The 17,079-nt window shown below is 42.0% G+C and overlaps 1 protein-coding gene across 1 annotated transcript in view; it reads right to left on the reverse strand.

Moving 5' to 3' along the window:
* Gatb (glutamyl-tRNA amidotransferase subunit B) overlaps positions 1-17,079 on the reverse strand; it is a 71,357-nt gene that overhangs the window by 40,483 nt on the left and 13,795 nt on the right. The window contains exons 3-5 of the mRNA XM_028789470.1: positions 3,312-3,425; positions 765-963; positions 198-320 (exon numbers count right to left, since the gene is read on the reverse strand). Of these exons, the coding sequence (XP_028645303.1) occupies positions 198-320; positions 765-963; positions 3,312-3,425 (436 nt within the window). The remainder of the gene's footprint in view (positions 1-197; positions 321-764; positions 964-3,311; positions 3,426-17,079) is intronic.

Below are 17,079 nucleotides of genomic sequence, written 5' to 3' on the forward strand. Positions count from 1 at the left end.
TCTTGACTTCTATCTCACACTCCCTGGCTCAATGTATATGCAACGCTGTTCATGTTTATTTTTGGTTTGGGGCTCATAAAAAGAGTCCAAGAGGAATTCTAAGAGGGGAAAAATCGAGTGCAACAGGCTAAGAGCAGAATGTGCCAGAAGTGAGAGGAGAGGATACGGAGCAGGGACACTGTCCACACAGCTTCTACCTGACATGTTGGCATGGCTGGTGCCCAGGGCTTGAAGGATCAGCTGCAATTCCCGGACAGCTAGGGCCGCCTCTTCTCCACAGCATAGGTCAGGCTCCAGGACCACTTCGAGAAGGCCAACTCCTACCAAAGAAAGGTGAGACAGCCTATTGTGGGCTTGACAGACTCATCAGCTAAGGCATTGGAAAATCTTTGGAAAACCTGGCATTAATGTGAGACCCTCAAAGTAGTCCCAGTCCTCCTCCTCCCACGTCTGAAACTTGTCGATTTTTAACTTTGGTTCATTTCTTTCAACATCTGCTTAAGGACATCCAACTGTGGGCTGTGACAAGGTAGATAGGTCTGTCTGATTTTAGGGCTGAGTAATTGGCAAGCCTCGCGGTGAGCATGGTTCAGGCTGTGCACACCCATCAGCTCTGCCAAAACCAACATGGATATTTTGATCTCTGTCAATCAGGCTCCTGTGTCTGCTTTCTCAATTGGCTTGAGTAAAGTCTAGGAGGGAAGAGAAATGCCTTAGACCCCAGAGCAGAGAGGGCTGGGAGAAGCAGGGCAGACTCAACCTACCAGCTCTGTTCAAATCAATGAGTGTCTGCAACCTCAGGTCATCATGGAGGCTTTTGCCACTGTCCTGTTCCAACTGGATCTGCTTGATCCTCACTGTCTTGGTGGTTACCTGACTGTGTTTCTTTCCTAGATAGATACTGTAGGTCAAGTGTCCATTGGTAGCAATTGGGAGCCTCTGCTGGGTGATCTGGTAGCCAGCCTGCTCACAAACAAACATGGATTTAGTCACAAGTCCAGAACTGAAAGCTGGGACTCACTTCACTTTTAGTTTCACACCATAAAAGTTTACTTGAAACAGACCCAAATAACAGGAAAAAAAATTATCTATTGCTGGCATAATGAATCTGTTTTCTTCTGGCTTTTCCCACTGCCCCATTACCCACCCAAAGCCTCTTGCCCCTAATAATGATGCAATTAGCAACACAAATCCTACCTTGCTGGTTGCAGTCCCATTTTGGGGAATGACAATAATCTCATTGTCAGAAGCCCCTAAGAGAAGAATTTATTGTTTTCATTTAGCTCATTAGCCTAAACTCTGCATCTCATCACCAGGCTCCTGCTGAGCCCTATTAGGGAATGCTGGCTAAGCAGTTAGCCATCCACTTGCAACGGCCTACAGCAACTGCCATTGCATTTTAGCTTGTTCAAGTTCTGCTCTTACAGGTAGACAATCATGCCAACTGCCCTTCCCTGTTCCTCTGTCCAGAAAGTGCTGTGATATGAGCACCCTTGGCTAATGGAATAACTGATAGCTGCTGTGAGGATGCCTGTCCCTCCGTCTAAATCAGGGTTCTCAACGTGAGAGTCATGACCCCTTTAGAGGATGAACAACCCTTTCATGGGGTCGCCTAAAACTAATGGAAAACACAGATATTTATATGACAATTTATAACAGTAAGAAAACTACAGTTACAAAGTAGTAAAGAAAACAATTTTACAGTTTAGGGGCTCACCACAACATGAGGAGCTGTATTAAAGGCTCTCAGCATTAGGAAGGTTGAGAACCATTGCTCTAAATGGAAAAGAAGAATTACTTTTAAACACATGCTGAGAATACAGAGCAATGGAAAGACTAGAGATAAACAGAAAATAATGGCTAAAGCATCCGCAGTACTTGCTGGACACTGCTGCCCCATTCAATCCCTCAAGCCTATGGAGTACAGGCAAGAGAGGGTCAAGGGTATTGCCTAAAGCCACACATGGATAGATGCAGGAGATCCCTAAGCCACAATAGCCCAAGTCTGTACCTCTCCCTAGCACGACAGTGAAAGCATTTTAAAATTTCTACATCCTCAGACAATCAAGTGGACATGTGAAACCACAGCATGCTTAATACCACCCTCAAGATTCTGATGCAGGAGGCCTGGAGTGAGGTTGGAAAATTTATAATCCTAACAAGGCTCTGGGAAATGTGGACACTGGGTGCCCTGGGATCACACTTGGGGAATGTACAGAAGGCTAACTCTCTGTACATGCTTGGATAGAAGTCTTCATGTATTCACCTGAATTCTGGTCCATGTTGCTGGATAAAACATTAGGGCACCTAGCTAAATATAAGTTTCAGATAAACAACAAATGGACTGTAGCATAAACATGTCCTGCACAACATCACAGCCATCTGTTCAGGATACGCTGAACTGCCCAGTCCAGGAAGAACGAGCTACAATGGCCTACCTCCAGTGTGGTATGTGAGTCAGGTGGTACTGTCATCTAGCATGGGCAGTACCCTAGGTTGCATCCTTAGTACTGAAAAATTAAGCATTTCTTTTGATTGTACACAGCAGCACTTGTGAAGTGGGGATGTGGTGGAGCTACAGGCTCCCACTTGCTCTACTTTTTATTTATGTCCACTTACGTCCTCACCACCAAACCCTAACTCTTCCAGTTTTCAGTTCCAAGAGAAGGAAGTGTAGCAATGTTTATTGCTATTGCTTTTTAATAAATCATACTCAGCTATCAGAACATCTGATTAAATGACACATTACTTTCAGAAACCCATTCACCATTTCAGTTTTGGCTCTTATTCACACCGACACTACTATAAGAAAAGAGCTTGCTTGTACTCATTTCAGTTCACTATCCTGCCTACCACTGTCCAGTTACCTGCTCCTTGGGAGACGACAGAGTGTCTCCTTCTTATTAGGAATGTCTTCATAAAAGAGGCACATTCTTCCAGTATTTGCTGTGACAGTGGGCACTAACGGCAGTGTCAGCCACAGGGCTAGCCTTTGTCCTAACAGGCAATTAGCACCAAACACCATGGCTGGGAGAACCTGACAGCACTGGCCTCTCCTGGGTCCTGTTCAATTATGAGTGAACCAACAGAAGCACAGGACTAAGCAAGGAGTCAGCAATCAGGACAGTCACATCCAATCTAGTAAACACCAGGGGGCCTCTGCCTTCATTAGGGCTGGCTAGAACTTCCTGCTGCGATGGACAGAGGGCTGATGGAAAACAGGAGTGGGGCATCCCCTGGCCTTTGCTTCCACCCCCCAAGGCAGATCCCCAGTGCTAAGAACTTGTAAGCGCAGAACATCGCATACTTACAGGAAGGTCTGAGTAGAAGTAGTGCTTTCTGTCAAACAAGGACTTCTTGTTTATGTGGCAGTTCAGTGCCAAGCCAGTCATCACTGCGGCTTCCACACACCTCCTGTTGAGAACCTTTACAAACACCACACAAGCTTTTAGAACCACAGACCAAACAGATGCTTTGCTCCTATCTGATATCTTCCCTGAATATTCAACTAGGCAGTTCAACAGGAGTTATCTATTTCTCTGTATGGTCAGGTTTGCTTCACAAGCTGACTGAGAATCAGAAAACTATTAAGGAATGTGAATGCAGCAGGGGGTCCCACTGAGCACTTAATAAACTGCCATCCCAGGGACATTCCCTGTAAACAGCATCTGAGAAGGGTTTCAAATGCTCAATAAAGCAGTTACTACATGGATTAAATCTCCTCTTCCTTTCTCTGCAAACAGAATCAGGAGCTACTCAGTATCTGTGTGAAGCAGTGGTTTGTGAGGAAAGGGTATTGCTGTGGTGAAGAGGGACAGAGGAGATCCAAGAGGCTGATGGCATGGCCTCATTGGCAGAAAAAAAGAACTTGTAAGAACAAAATAACCACAGCCATTTTATCAGGGGCTGGGACATTGTCTCCCCAAGGCATGGCTACCTCCCCCAGAGGTCCTGGTATCAGTGTCCTCAGTGCCTTGTGCTCTGAGCTTTGCAGGGCTCCTGGAGCTCTTAGGTTCCACTAGACCCAAGAAACAACTAGCTACTATCCCAGTTCCAAGGTTGGGAACAGTTTTGGAGGTTACAGACTAATTAATGGTAATACAGTAAAGGAGATAGCTAAGTTCTGGAATCGTGTCCAGACTCCACTTCTACTCTGGACAGCTACAGACAAACTGTTTTCCAAAAAGGAATGTGATAGATACCTTGCAGACCAAGTAACACCTGGAACACCTACCTACCCCATTATAGGGACTCAACGGCTTATTAATAACCCACTGTATTCTGGGAAGATCTGTGAGGCTATTGAACCTGGGAGATGAGATAAAGTTCTGCATTCTAATGGAAGATCTGTGGTATTCTCTGGTATAGTTAACATTTCTCTGTAATATTATGTTTAGCATATGACACAGTGTGTTTATCTACCAGGTTAGTTAAGGTGATGCTTTACAGTGAGTTTTCAAAATAACTATTTTACTTCAGCCTTTAAAGAAGAAAATTAGTACTTTCCCAGTATTTAGGATACAGAAAAGCTAAGCACCTCCAAAGAGACCTGAGAGACTTGACTAAAGAACCTGGTGATAAGTGAAGCCAGAGTGGCCTTGCCTGGGTGGCAGCTGGATCCTCGTGGCTCAGGCTGGGGGGGGGGGGGTGCGGGGGGGGGGAAGGGCTGGCTTCCTCAGCTGAGAAGATAAGAACTGACTGGTCAGACAGACCAGTAAACTGTATAACAAAACATAGATCGCTACTGATGGCAAAATACACACTCCCAAAGGAAACCCAAACATTCTCTGAGACATCATACCCTTCTTTATTGAAATCTAAGAAAGTTGCCAGTGGAGCCATCTCCCAGCATTTCCACGTTCTTCATTCTGGGTCTCTCAATATACTGTAAGCTTGTAATAATAATGGCTTTCAAGGAAAGATGTGCATGGGGACCAGGATGATCTAATTATCGGTGCTTTCACTTGCCAGTGTTTGACATCTCATGGAACTGTTGCTACTCTAATACTAATTGAGCTGGGAGAACTCTGCCCCATCGGAGCCTGGTGACAGGGGTCAAGGCACACAAGCTATGATAATTCGGGAACCCCAGCCCTGAGCTGTGCTCTTCCTGAGGCTGGGGCACAGCCTGTCTGCTAGTACAGTCTCCACCGCTTTGGTCTACATCTGATTTTCTGGCTGCCTTCCACTCGTTTTTCAACGTCTGATGCCTCTTACATTTGGGCCCAGCATCCTCCCCTAGTCATGGAGTGAACACAGGTCATTCTGTTCTGACCATACACAGTAAGTTGCCTGTTCCTGGTACCAGGAGAGAGTCTAGTTGTAGGTGACCACATATTCTCACTGTGTACTTATCAAGTACACAGGCACTTCATAAGCCATCAATTTCCAAAGAATAAGACTGCAGTAAAACACACAAACATTAGAGTGATATTGAATATACTTTAATCTTTTTCTGATGATTTAGGAGCCTTGAAGTGCTTCAGGGTCAGAATTATAACCATCAATCGTCATGGCACCACAGTTGCACAGAGGGCTAGTAAACAGGGTACCAGCTAAAAGAATGCCAAGAAAAGAGAATTTATGATGATCTTAGTCAAGCTGCTCATGACAGATGGAAGGCCAGGTCAGCAAGTTCTGAGGATAGAGCGAAAAATGAAAAAATTCAACTTGAGCCGTCTTCATTCCAAAATATTTCCTGAATGTCTATAATGTACCAAACATCAGGGACACAGAGATAAATAGGACTTTGTCCCTGTTCCTGCCCTTGATCAACCTGTGAGGATGAGACAACCCTGCCTTTTTCAAGCCTATATTCCATCACCAGGGTGATGCTGTTAAAAATGTATCTTGTTGAATTTTGTTACCTAAGGTAACATCCCCTCAACAGAAGGCCCCGCCCTGTCATGTTCTAGCTCCTTCCTACATTTCAACCTCACGTCTTCCTATGCCCTGTCCTCACTTATGGGTCGGTTTTCCTATGCAGACCTGCACATCCCTACTCTTACAAGCCCTGCAAGGCCTGACTGAGATGTCACCACTCTGTACCGTGGTTACTATCCTTCCTATGTCTCAGCTGTGCTCCATCTGCACTTACATCACAGTGGATCAAATCTCTTCCATGGATTTCTAGGCAGTTACACATTTCACGAGAATGGGACCTCTGTTCAGCCTTCTATCTCTGGACTCTTCGCCAGAAACTGAAGAGTTGTGTCAGTTCATGTATAGTGAACTCAAATGAGGATGAAGGTAACAGCAAAGTTTCACAGAGGCAGTGATGGCTCTTTCAAAGTATAACTGCCACCCTCTAGCCTTTGAACTTGTTTCTGGAACTTCTCTAAGTGACAAGGTGATTATATATGACATGATCAAAGGAATAGCCTAAGAATTCGAACAACCAACTTGTACAAAAACATGTTCCAGAGTTTTCTTTCAGTGACAATTAATTTCAGTGACTATAAAGATTATAGGATTAGTCCTACCAACTCTTATGTGGAAATAAGTCAGAAATCCCCAGTACTCATACACACACCTTTCTAAGCTGAGCCTTTGGTGTCAGGTATGACCCACAGCAAGCATTTACTGTGCGCTGGGGGTATGTCAGGAGGCCTGAATGAAGTATGCACCATACCTATTTGTCATGTTGTCCTAGTAATCTGAAGGTAGATGCTGTCAGGTTCTGTCTTGTTATGGGTACTGAAGAGAAGCATCAAGATGAGGTAATCTGGTGCACACAGTAAGAAGCAGGACAACAGTGGGACTACAAAACTCAGACTTGTAACTCCTACCTCAACTCTGAATCTTCAAAGAGTACAGCGAGTTAGTTTTAGCTCTTAAAACTACATTTGCCACAACCTCAGAACAGCACCTCAAACAAACCCATTATAGGCCACTCGAGGTGGCTGCTGCCTCTGATGTTTTATTTCTACCAGGTTCTAGTTTTATAGATCTGTTTCCAAATGTTGGGCTCCACAAATGCTATGTTCAACTTTCTGAAAGACTCAGTATACAGCTTTCGGCATGTGCGAGGTTTGCTGACAGGTGGGCCTGTGGATTTTATACATTAGCAGAGAATGTCCCACTGGTAGACTTCTGACACAACAATTTATACTATGACTTCTCAGCTAGAAAGTTGATTCTTTCATTGGAAAACTAGCCAGAGTAATAGCCAGAGTAGGGGAGGAAATACACAGTGAATAGGTAGTCAACAAACTTCATGACTAAAGAAGAGACTGTGAGGACCTGAGTCTAGAAAAGGAGGTCAGGAGTAGCAGGCAGTAAACAGGCATACTGACCGCTTCTTAGACCCATTGATTCGGCTTATCTGTAAAACATGAGCAGCACTGCAACCTTATATTTTTTTATAATCTAAAATAAATATACTCAACTCATAGGGCAGAATAAACAACCCAGAAACATGCCTTGGACCTCCAAGGAGAGGTTGTAATCCCAATATGGAAAAGGTCTTCTAGTGTGGAATTCACATAGCTTAACTAAACAAGCAAGTCCTGCTCCCTGAGTTCAACAAACTTCATCTGATGCGCAGCCAGGCACATGTAAAATAATCACCAAATTCCTCAATACATCCTCATCTCCCTCCTGTACCTTCTGGGAATCTAGGATTCCAGGCAAACCCCACCCTTCTCCATCAAGGCTTCTGCCCCTTCACCTAGCAAGAGCCTGCCCTCGTCTCCTACTATGCTCCCCTTCAAGGGTAGCCTTTGTTAGAATCAGTGTGTTCAGATACTTTCTCTGCTTAAAGTTCTGCTTTACTGCTCCCATCACCAAGTGCTTAGAGATTCTTCAGAGCCCTAAATGATCCAACTGAACTACCCTTTGGCCCTCTTGGTCCATTACACCCACCCAACACTCTTCATTCAGCCATATTAATGTGTTCCTCTGTACAAACTGCTGTTTCCAACAAGACCTTTGAATGTGTGAGATGTTACCCATCACTACTCCAATACAAACACTCCTTGGACCCCACAGCCCTTAGAGGGTGAATTCTTCATAGGCTGAATTCTTAGGGGACAACTGTATCATTCTGCTTGTTTTTTCTTTTATCCCATCACCTGAATATAATACCAAACTGATTAAACATTAGCTAAGGTGATGCATAATTTAACATTCCCTTTATCAACATCCCAATGACGATAGCTATGAGATAAAAGCAAAGCTATTCTAGAAATGTATCAGTCAGGAAAAGGAAAATACTCTTAGCATGTAAAATAGAACAAATTAAGAGCAAAGATTTCATTACACAGATGACAGAAGGGTAGAGATGTCAAAGAGGGCACATTGAGGCAACTAAGGGAAGTTCCCTACAGCAACAAGTCACCCCTATCCTAGGGTTTCAGGGACAGAGAGGAAAGGTGGGACTACTAGAGAATACTGGGAACATGATGGATCCAGGAGCTGAAGAGTTGCAGTCACAAAAAAGACTCCACAACACACACAGAAGCACTGGTATACACACACACACACACACACACACACACACAAACACACAAACACACACGTGCACGCACTGGGAGTGGTAAGGGCTGGCAAACTCAGAAAAGGAAAGAGAAGTACCCATTGCTTCCTTCTTCTTAGCTGGTATTTCCAGCAAAGCATCCTGTTGGTCAAACCCAGCTAAGAGCCAACTGGCATTGGCCCTAGTTCTGTACCAGGAAGATCAGGGGAATGTCAGGCATGGATCTGGATGCAGGCTTCAAATGTAACTGTAAGCACATACACTTCTCCATCCACTCCTATGACCTTTTCTTTTGATAAATAAATAACAAAAAAGTGCTGTATTATTGAGTCCATTCAGCCAACATAAAACTAAAAATTTTGTGGGCTCCTCTTCCTCATACTGGAAGGCAGGAGTGATGGAATGCTACTAATTTTATAAGGAACTTATGTAGCTTCTCCATCTGGCTTGAACTGAATGAACTCAAATTGACAGAAGAAAGGTTTGCAACTTACTCAAATTAATTCTCTAGGATTTGAGCATTTTTATGGGAAATTATATTAATTGTAAATATAGTTCATTAAAACCATCTCTAGGACTTGGGAAATTATATTAATCATAAATATAGTTTATTAAAACTATCTCTAGAACCTACCCTGGAAAATAGCTGGAGTGTATTTCAAAGGAAAAATGCACATCTTTCAAAAAAGTCTGCAACCCACACCATTCCTCTGGCAGTCCTACTCTGCCTTTACCTGGTCAGCCCATGATGCTATGACATGCATAATCCAATGAGTACCATCAGTACATCCTTTCACAGCATGACTGTGTCCACTGAAAATCCAGCTACTGAATTATTAAAATAAAGACTATAAGGTGATGTCTTATCAAAAGCCCAAATGGCAATTATTTTGTGAAATTTATGCTATAGATGACAAACCTAATAATTAGGATATAGCACAGTAAATATTTTAATTTATGGAGAGAAAGTAATTAAAATTTATTAAGTATAAACAAGGCAGTAAAATGGGCCATTATTGCTAACCATAAATTTGTCTCAAAGCATGAATTCCCTGATTCATATAGACAGCACCTGTCCTCATCACTGAGCTCTTTTACCAAGCCCTAAACCAATACAGGAGTGAACTCACTAACCAGTCACTCAGTGGAGAGAGTTAACACAATTATACAAGAGCTCCCTGCTACCGTAAGTGAACTCACTAACCTGTCACTCAGTGGAGAGTTAACACAATTATACAAGAGCTCCCTGCTACCGTAAGTGAACTCACTAACCAGTCAATGATGAAGAGAGTTAATGGGAATCTGAGCACTGCAAGTACTGGTTGGAATGTAGTAACTGGGCATATTCATGGACACTCATACAATTTACACATGTTCTTCATGTTTAGCACAGGGAGGAGGAAATTCCCTCTATTTAAGTCCCTCTCTAAGCAAGGTGGGAGGTCTCATATTCATGACACAGGCCAGCACTCCTGTGAAAAGAAGACGGTGTGATCAGGAGTTCCTATGGCCTACTCCACAGCCCCTGTATTTCTAGCCATCTTGTACTAGCTCCGCCCCTCACAGGGCATCAAGATGAGGGTAAGAACAATGCTTTGACCTAAAGTACCAGAAGCCTCATTTTTTTTTTTTTTCTGCTGTCTCTGCCAACTAGCGAGCTCAGGAAGCCCACAGGCAGCTCATATCACTGCCAGCAAGTCTGGCTGTGGGCACTGAAACAGACTCTCCTACTCCTTCCTGGGTCATAGGATACTAAAGTCTGAGATTAACCCCTGGGAATTTAAGCAATGAAAAGCAATCCTGGGGCCAAGTGGGGAGACATCCCCACTTGGCTTTAAAAGAAATAAAAATATGAGAGGGTACTGGGAGGAGAAGAAGGACTGATAGTGGGTTGTAAAGAGAATAAACAAATTTAATAATAAAAAATAAAAATAAGAGTTCTCTCACAACACTACCTGGTTATTTTGCTTTCATGTTGGCAGCGGAAGTTGTTGGTATATAGGGAAACTGGTTTCTTCCTGTTTTTTGTTTGTTTGTTTGTTTGTTTGGTTTTTTTTTTTTTTTTGGTCTTTAGCACTTACTAAGCTGGTATTATCCAATGACAATGAACCTGATCTCAGAGCAGACTTTAACAAAGCCTTGACACAGGGCAAACTGAGTCAGACAGACCTGAATCTGAATCTTACTATCACTGTGTTATTTATTGCTCTATGACCTTTACAAGTTACCTGACTCTCCAGGTCTGTTTCCTTATCCACTAAGGGAAGAATCTTTATTTTATAAGACTGTACCATATAGCAACATGAAAGGCATTGGTAGATAACTGGAAACCTTGGTTTCAGAAAGGGATTATCAATAAAGGCAACATCTGAATCAGGAGGATCCTTTGCTCACAAGCTTTTCAAGGATACCCAGGGAATCCAACTGGAAAAGGTTGAGACAGCTCCAGAGATCCATCAGCCTGGATTCATAACCCACAGCAAGGTATGACAGGAGTCACAATTATATACTATATCAACATACCATGTCCCCTCAAACAATAACCAGCACCTTTTGTGATGCTCTCTGTGCTATCTCCAGCAGGATAGATACCAAATCTCTTAATAGGGAATGCCTAGTGCTTCATTTTCTGTTGTTATGGTGAAACAACACTTTCTTGCACACTGTATGCTCACCTGTGGCTAGGAAAAGCTTGCAATCTCAAGGAAATGCATTTTTAACAAGCTGAACATGTGTTCCCGCCTTCTCCCACACTGCCCAACTGTGGCCACACATCTGTGATTTCCTATCTTCTAAGTTAGTAGCTGCTCTTAAAATTCAATGAGCTCATGGAGAAAAGGCACAGAGATATTAAGAATCAAGGGGGAATGACAAAACCAGCCAACCAACCAAATTAAAAATAAAAATAAACTGTTCTTTTTGACAAATGCTAAGATGGGGCCAAGACCTTTAATGTAGAAATATTTCTCCCTATTTAATTTCTGAATATTTGTCTAATTATCCTAACTTAAAACTTTTAAAGAGTATTTACATGGGAAAAGGCTTAAATGTGCAAACCTCCTCACTTCATATGTGGCCCCACACAGAATGTTAACTTTTCTGACTTGTCCTCAAGTTTACAAATGAGACTCTACACCTAGAGAGAGTGCAAAGAATGACAGACCAGGTCACATTGTCAAAACTTCAAGTACAGCTAGAGAAACTCTGATCTGAGGAGTGACATGCCCTAAAGACTGAAGTCAGAATTTGCTTTCTTTTATATACAGATTAGATCAGTATAAAGCTGAAAGATTTGATTATGGCTGAGAAAGAAAGAACCAGCTTGAACCAGATAAATTCTAAGTAAAAAGAAGAACTGGATATATGATCATGAGTAAGGAGCTGAGAGGACAAAAGCCTGTGGCTACCAGAAGTAGACAGACAGACAGACAGACAGACAGACACACACACACACACACACACACCCCTTCCTATCCAAAACTACGCCTGAGCTGTTACCAACCCAGGGGTGTCTTGAGAGGTGAGGCATTGCAAGAGTCTAACATCTTTGCAGATGCTTCCTGGAGAGACACAAAAACTCATGAACACTTAAAGGGGAAGCAAAATGTGTGTGTGCACACATACCAAGCTCCCAGTGGGAAAAATGTGTGTATGTGCACACATACCAAGCTCCCAGTAGGAAAAATGTGTGTATGTGCACACATACCAAGCTCCCAGTGGGCAATAATCTTCACTAATTACAAATGCTTCAACAGTACATGATAAGATAAAAAAGCTGGCCTGGACATGTTTTTTAAAATATCAATTTCTGAAAAAAAAAATGAAAGAAGGCAAAGAAGTGAAGATGGGAGAAAGAAAAAAAACAGAACTACAGAAACATGACAACCAAATACAATGTTCTAGAATGGGAAAACAAAAGATACACTTGAATATGAACTGAATATGAACCAAATAATGACACTGTGTCAAGGTTAACATTTCTGAGTGTGACATTAACAGGAATCCATATATGAGAATTTTTGTTGTTGTTCTCAGGTGATAGATGCTGAAATATTTAGAAATAAAGTCCTACGTTATCTGTAACTTATTCTCAAGTAGCTCATCTAGCAGGGGCATCCTAGGTGCAAGGGGAATTTTCACTGTACTGTTCTTTCAGTTTTTCTATGAATGTGAATGATTTCTAAATAAAAATGTAGGGGTGAGGCATGGTGAGGTGTGATGAGACTCCCACACAAAACAGAGAAGGACTGTTTGTAAATCACAAGGGCATCTGAAGCTTCAATGTACTGTTGCTAAAAATAAGTTTTAGAAATGAAAGCATCCTATATACTAACTGTATTGACCTAAATCTACGTCATAGATCCAATTAAGTTATAGGACATTTTGAGACACCTATATAGGTGATGAAGTATGGTGCAACTCTGAGTAAAATGGAACAAAAAAAATTTCTGTGAACACAGAATTCTATAACATCTATATAGAACATAAAAATGCTACATATAAGTAGCCATGTGTATTTTTAAGAATATAAAAATGTTCTTTTAAGACACATTTTATCTAATACTCATTCTTGCATATACAGTTGGATTAACCCCACCCCCACTGCTGCCTCACCCCGCCCCTCCACTTTACCAGTTATATCTTTTCTAGTTGAAACACAATTATAGAGTTGGAAAGCTGGCTCAACCACTAAGAGTCTGTACTGCTCTTGCAGAAGATCTGAATTCTGTTCCTAATAACAGTGTAAAGAGACCCCACTCACCACCACTTATAGCCACAGCTCCAGGGGGATCTGATGCCTCTGGTCTATGAGGGCACCTATACTCTTGTGAACATATTCACATAAATACAAAAGCACATATACATAATTAAAATTAAACAATATCTTTTAAAAAAAGAAAGAAAATACATTTAGCTTCCCTCAAAGTTATAACTGACTTTATTTTCTACTGATACTTGCATTCCCTTGCCTTGCTATGTAAATATGTATGTACACTTTCCAGTTTGTGTTTTTCTGAAAGAAAGGGGTTATGTGACATTTTAGTTTTAACTATTACTCAGGTTACTGTGCCATCTAAGTTATTTCAGGAGAGTGGTAGGTATTTAATACCACGATCATATTGGCCATGATAAAATGAAAGTATTTATATTTTAATGATGAAAAGTCAAGAACTGAATACTATAATAATATCAAATAAAATCTATGTGTCACTTGAGAGTCTAGGAAGTGCTTTCACAGACATGGATTTCTCTGCACAGATGCAAAAATGGAAGACAGTAAGAACTAAGGTAAATAAGTCAGCTGGCTGACTGTGATAAAAAGTAAAGGTGGCGAATGGCTACAGGCATTCTAAAGGTTTACAAAAGCTGTGAAGAAAAAGTCCCCGTTTATAAGCAAATAATGCAGAAGGCAGCGCAGCCTGGTGCTTTACACTAAGACTGGCAGCAAGACACCTCTCACTGGTACTTTTAGGTAGGTTGCTGGCCTCCCTATATCACTGGGTAAATCAAGCCCTCAGCTGCCTCACCTATCAAGTGGGGTTGCCGCCTCAGTCCTTGCTCACTGTGATAGCATGCGAGTTTGACAATCACAGTTCTGAGTTTCATAAGGAGGTTGCAGAGCATGAAAGAAAAGGACCCTTGATTAAGATTCTTGCTTCTATACCTGTAAAAGGAGATTCAAACATCAAAATGTAGAAAGGAGCATTTTAAGGCTCCTGGGAACACTAGTGTATTTTCATTTCCACCCATTGATCCTGCTGGCTTGAGTCTTTTCTCCAAGGATGTGGCTGGATGTGGAAGCTGAGAGGCAACAGGCTCGCTAGCAAGAACTCTCTGCCATGAGGAACAGAATGCTCTTGGAGGAGCACAGCTGAGTACCTAACTCTGCCAGAATCATCCAGCCCACATTTGCCATCTCTAGATGCCAAGGCAAAATGACTCCCTAGCTTTGCCAAGATTCTAAATAAAGATGAGGGAAAGCATTCCCCAAGATGTCACAGTATAGCAGGCAGTCAGATCTTCGCCTGCCCCTAAGTGCTAGACATGGAGCTAAGGCTCTTAATGTGTCACCATAGAAATGCCTGTCCTGAGGCCTCAGACAGACCACAGCTACATACTTGTGACACGAACAAAGAATTCCACAGAACCCACCTCAAATGTCTCACATTTCCTTCCAGATATAACAGAAGCTAAAACAGCCGCATGCTCACATTCCTCAAGAGTTCAGGTAGCCTCCATTCCCTTGTCCCCTGTCCCCGTATACTAGGCCTCTCTACACTACACCCTTCTTTTGCCCAGAGACAGTTATGACAAGTGGTGAGGAAAACTGAACTGGTCACATGTGGACTGGCTGTGGAGAAACAGCATTTCCATCCCAGGTTCCATGTCCAACTCTTTAGGACTAAGCTGGAAAGCACTCCTCTGGATGAGTGGCACACAGCCACTCTAGCTAGCCATGTGATCATCTGATGGTAGATGCAGGTTCTTCCATACAATGGGAAGACATGCACTTTGAAGAAGCAAAAGTCGACTTGACAGAAAGTATTGGAAGACATTTGGCTATATATAAAGTATATGTGTCAATAAAGCAATCATCAATAAGGTTGATTCGTTCCTCTCCACCTATCTGACTGCGGTCCTCACTGCAGTGTGATTTTTGTTAATCCCTTAAAATTGTACTATATCTTCTAGGACATTCTTGCTAGTTCTGATAAAATCTACCTAGAACAACTCCATTACCCCCATTCCCCCACCCCACCTCTGCATCACAAGGTCACAGAAGAAGCCCAAAAGACAACGACCAAGGCCAGGAATATACTGGGAGAGAAGTGCTTTCCCAGGTCTGCTGCAAGTTTTTAGTTCCAGAACTGCCTATGGGAGAATGAATGGTGCCCAGCAGCATGACTTCAGGCTGCATTTTATTACAGGCTTCTGTATAAATCATCAGAACAAAGCCTGTGTGAGCTACCAAAATGTCTGACACCAACAGTGTCACAAAACATTAGTAGCTATTTTTTTTTAACTATTACCTATTTATATCACCAGAAGACCTCTAAGCTTTGCACTCCCAGCATCTCTGGCAATGTGCCCATACTTTATTTTCTATACACCCTTACCTCCATTTTTAGTATTGGACATTTTGTCCTGTGTAGTAGACAAAGTTCACCTAAAACAGTTCAGAAACCCTATCTTGTTGGAGGACATATTCTAAGAGAAAAAGAAACCAATAACCCTAACACTAATATGGAATATGGAAATGAGACAAAGCCCTTCCGAGACACAATACCTATAGTTTCTTGCTAAAAACTGAACCTGAAGAGCCCAGGCTGTTGCCCAGAAACAGGGTATAACTATAAAGGAGCAGACTCATGAAACCCTGAGGTACCTGTGGGTTGCTCTATAGACCCAGGATTCATCTGAACAAAGCTGACAAGGTCCCTCTAGGTTCTCAGGGTGAGGACAGGAGAAAATGAACTCCAAATCTTCACTGCTGCTCACACCAGAGCGGCTGGTCCACTCAGTTCCGAGGAAGGAGGTGACATCATTTCCATACAGCACTTAAGGGACTGACTCACTAAGGATGACATAAGAAAGGCCACTGCTATAGTTTATATCTAAAGTGTCCCCAAAGTTTCCACCTCAGACAAGTCTAAGCTTCAGTTCTGTATTAGCAGGAGTCACCCCTAGGGATTAATGGGATGCTCTCAAACAAGTCCAGGTCCAACTTTCTAACTCTGTGCTCCAAGAATCCTCAAACTGAAAGATAAATGGAGTGTACCTTAGTGATGGGAGCATTGGAATATAGCCAATGAAGCAGGCCTCTAAGAGGGCTCACTCTCAAGCAAACCTCTAATGGAGCCCGAGCATCAGCCCTTCATCAACCAAACTTACAAGACATAGAAGGCAATCACTTTAGCCAGAATCAAAAAAAAAAAAAAAAAAAAGAAAGAAAGAAAAAAGCCAGAGTAAGGTCATCCAGGTACTTTCAGGTACTATAATTACTAAACACGGCCAATAAACTATAAAATAAGTAGATTTAAAGATCTTGAACAAATCAAGATTCTAACATACTAAGAAGGACATTATTTTCAGAAAAAAAAAGATATTTGAAAGATAACAAAGTTTCCAGAAATGAGACATTTACAGTAAAATTTTAAAAAGATATAAAGAGAAAATCAATAAGCTTTTAGAGAATATAGAGAAAATCACCCCAAATGAAATACAAATAAAGAAATCTAAAATACATTTTTGTTATTGTCATGATTTGAATGGTGAATACTGGCAAGCTGAAGTCACAGTTGTATGCAATGCACAGGCCATGGAATTTGTGGTTAGTTAGGTTAGATCTCCTTTCTTCTAAGCACACTTTTTTTCTCTTTCTCTGGGTATAAATCTCATAACTAGAAGCCATCATACATGGCACATACAAGCATTAACCATGTCAATGCTGGGTAGTCAATGCTGTAAATGTATATAAGCAAATCAGAGGGCATCTATAAACATGTTATACACATCTGTTACTAGTATTCATGTTGAAATTTAATACACATACAGAGAGAGAGAGAGAGAGAGAGAGAGAGAGAGAGAGAGAGAGAGAGAGA

The sequence above is a fragment of the Grammomys surdaster genome, unplaced genomic scaffold (genome assembly GCF_004785775.1).
Source record: "Grammomys surdaster isolate TR1022 unplaced genomic scaffold, NIH_TR_1.0 125834, whole genome shotgun sequence".
Classification (NCBI taxonomy): domain Eukaryota; kingdom Metazoa; phylum Chordata; class Mammalia; order Rodentia; family Muridae; genus Grammomys; species Grammomys surdaster.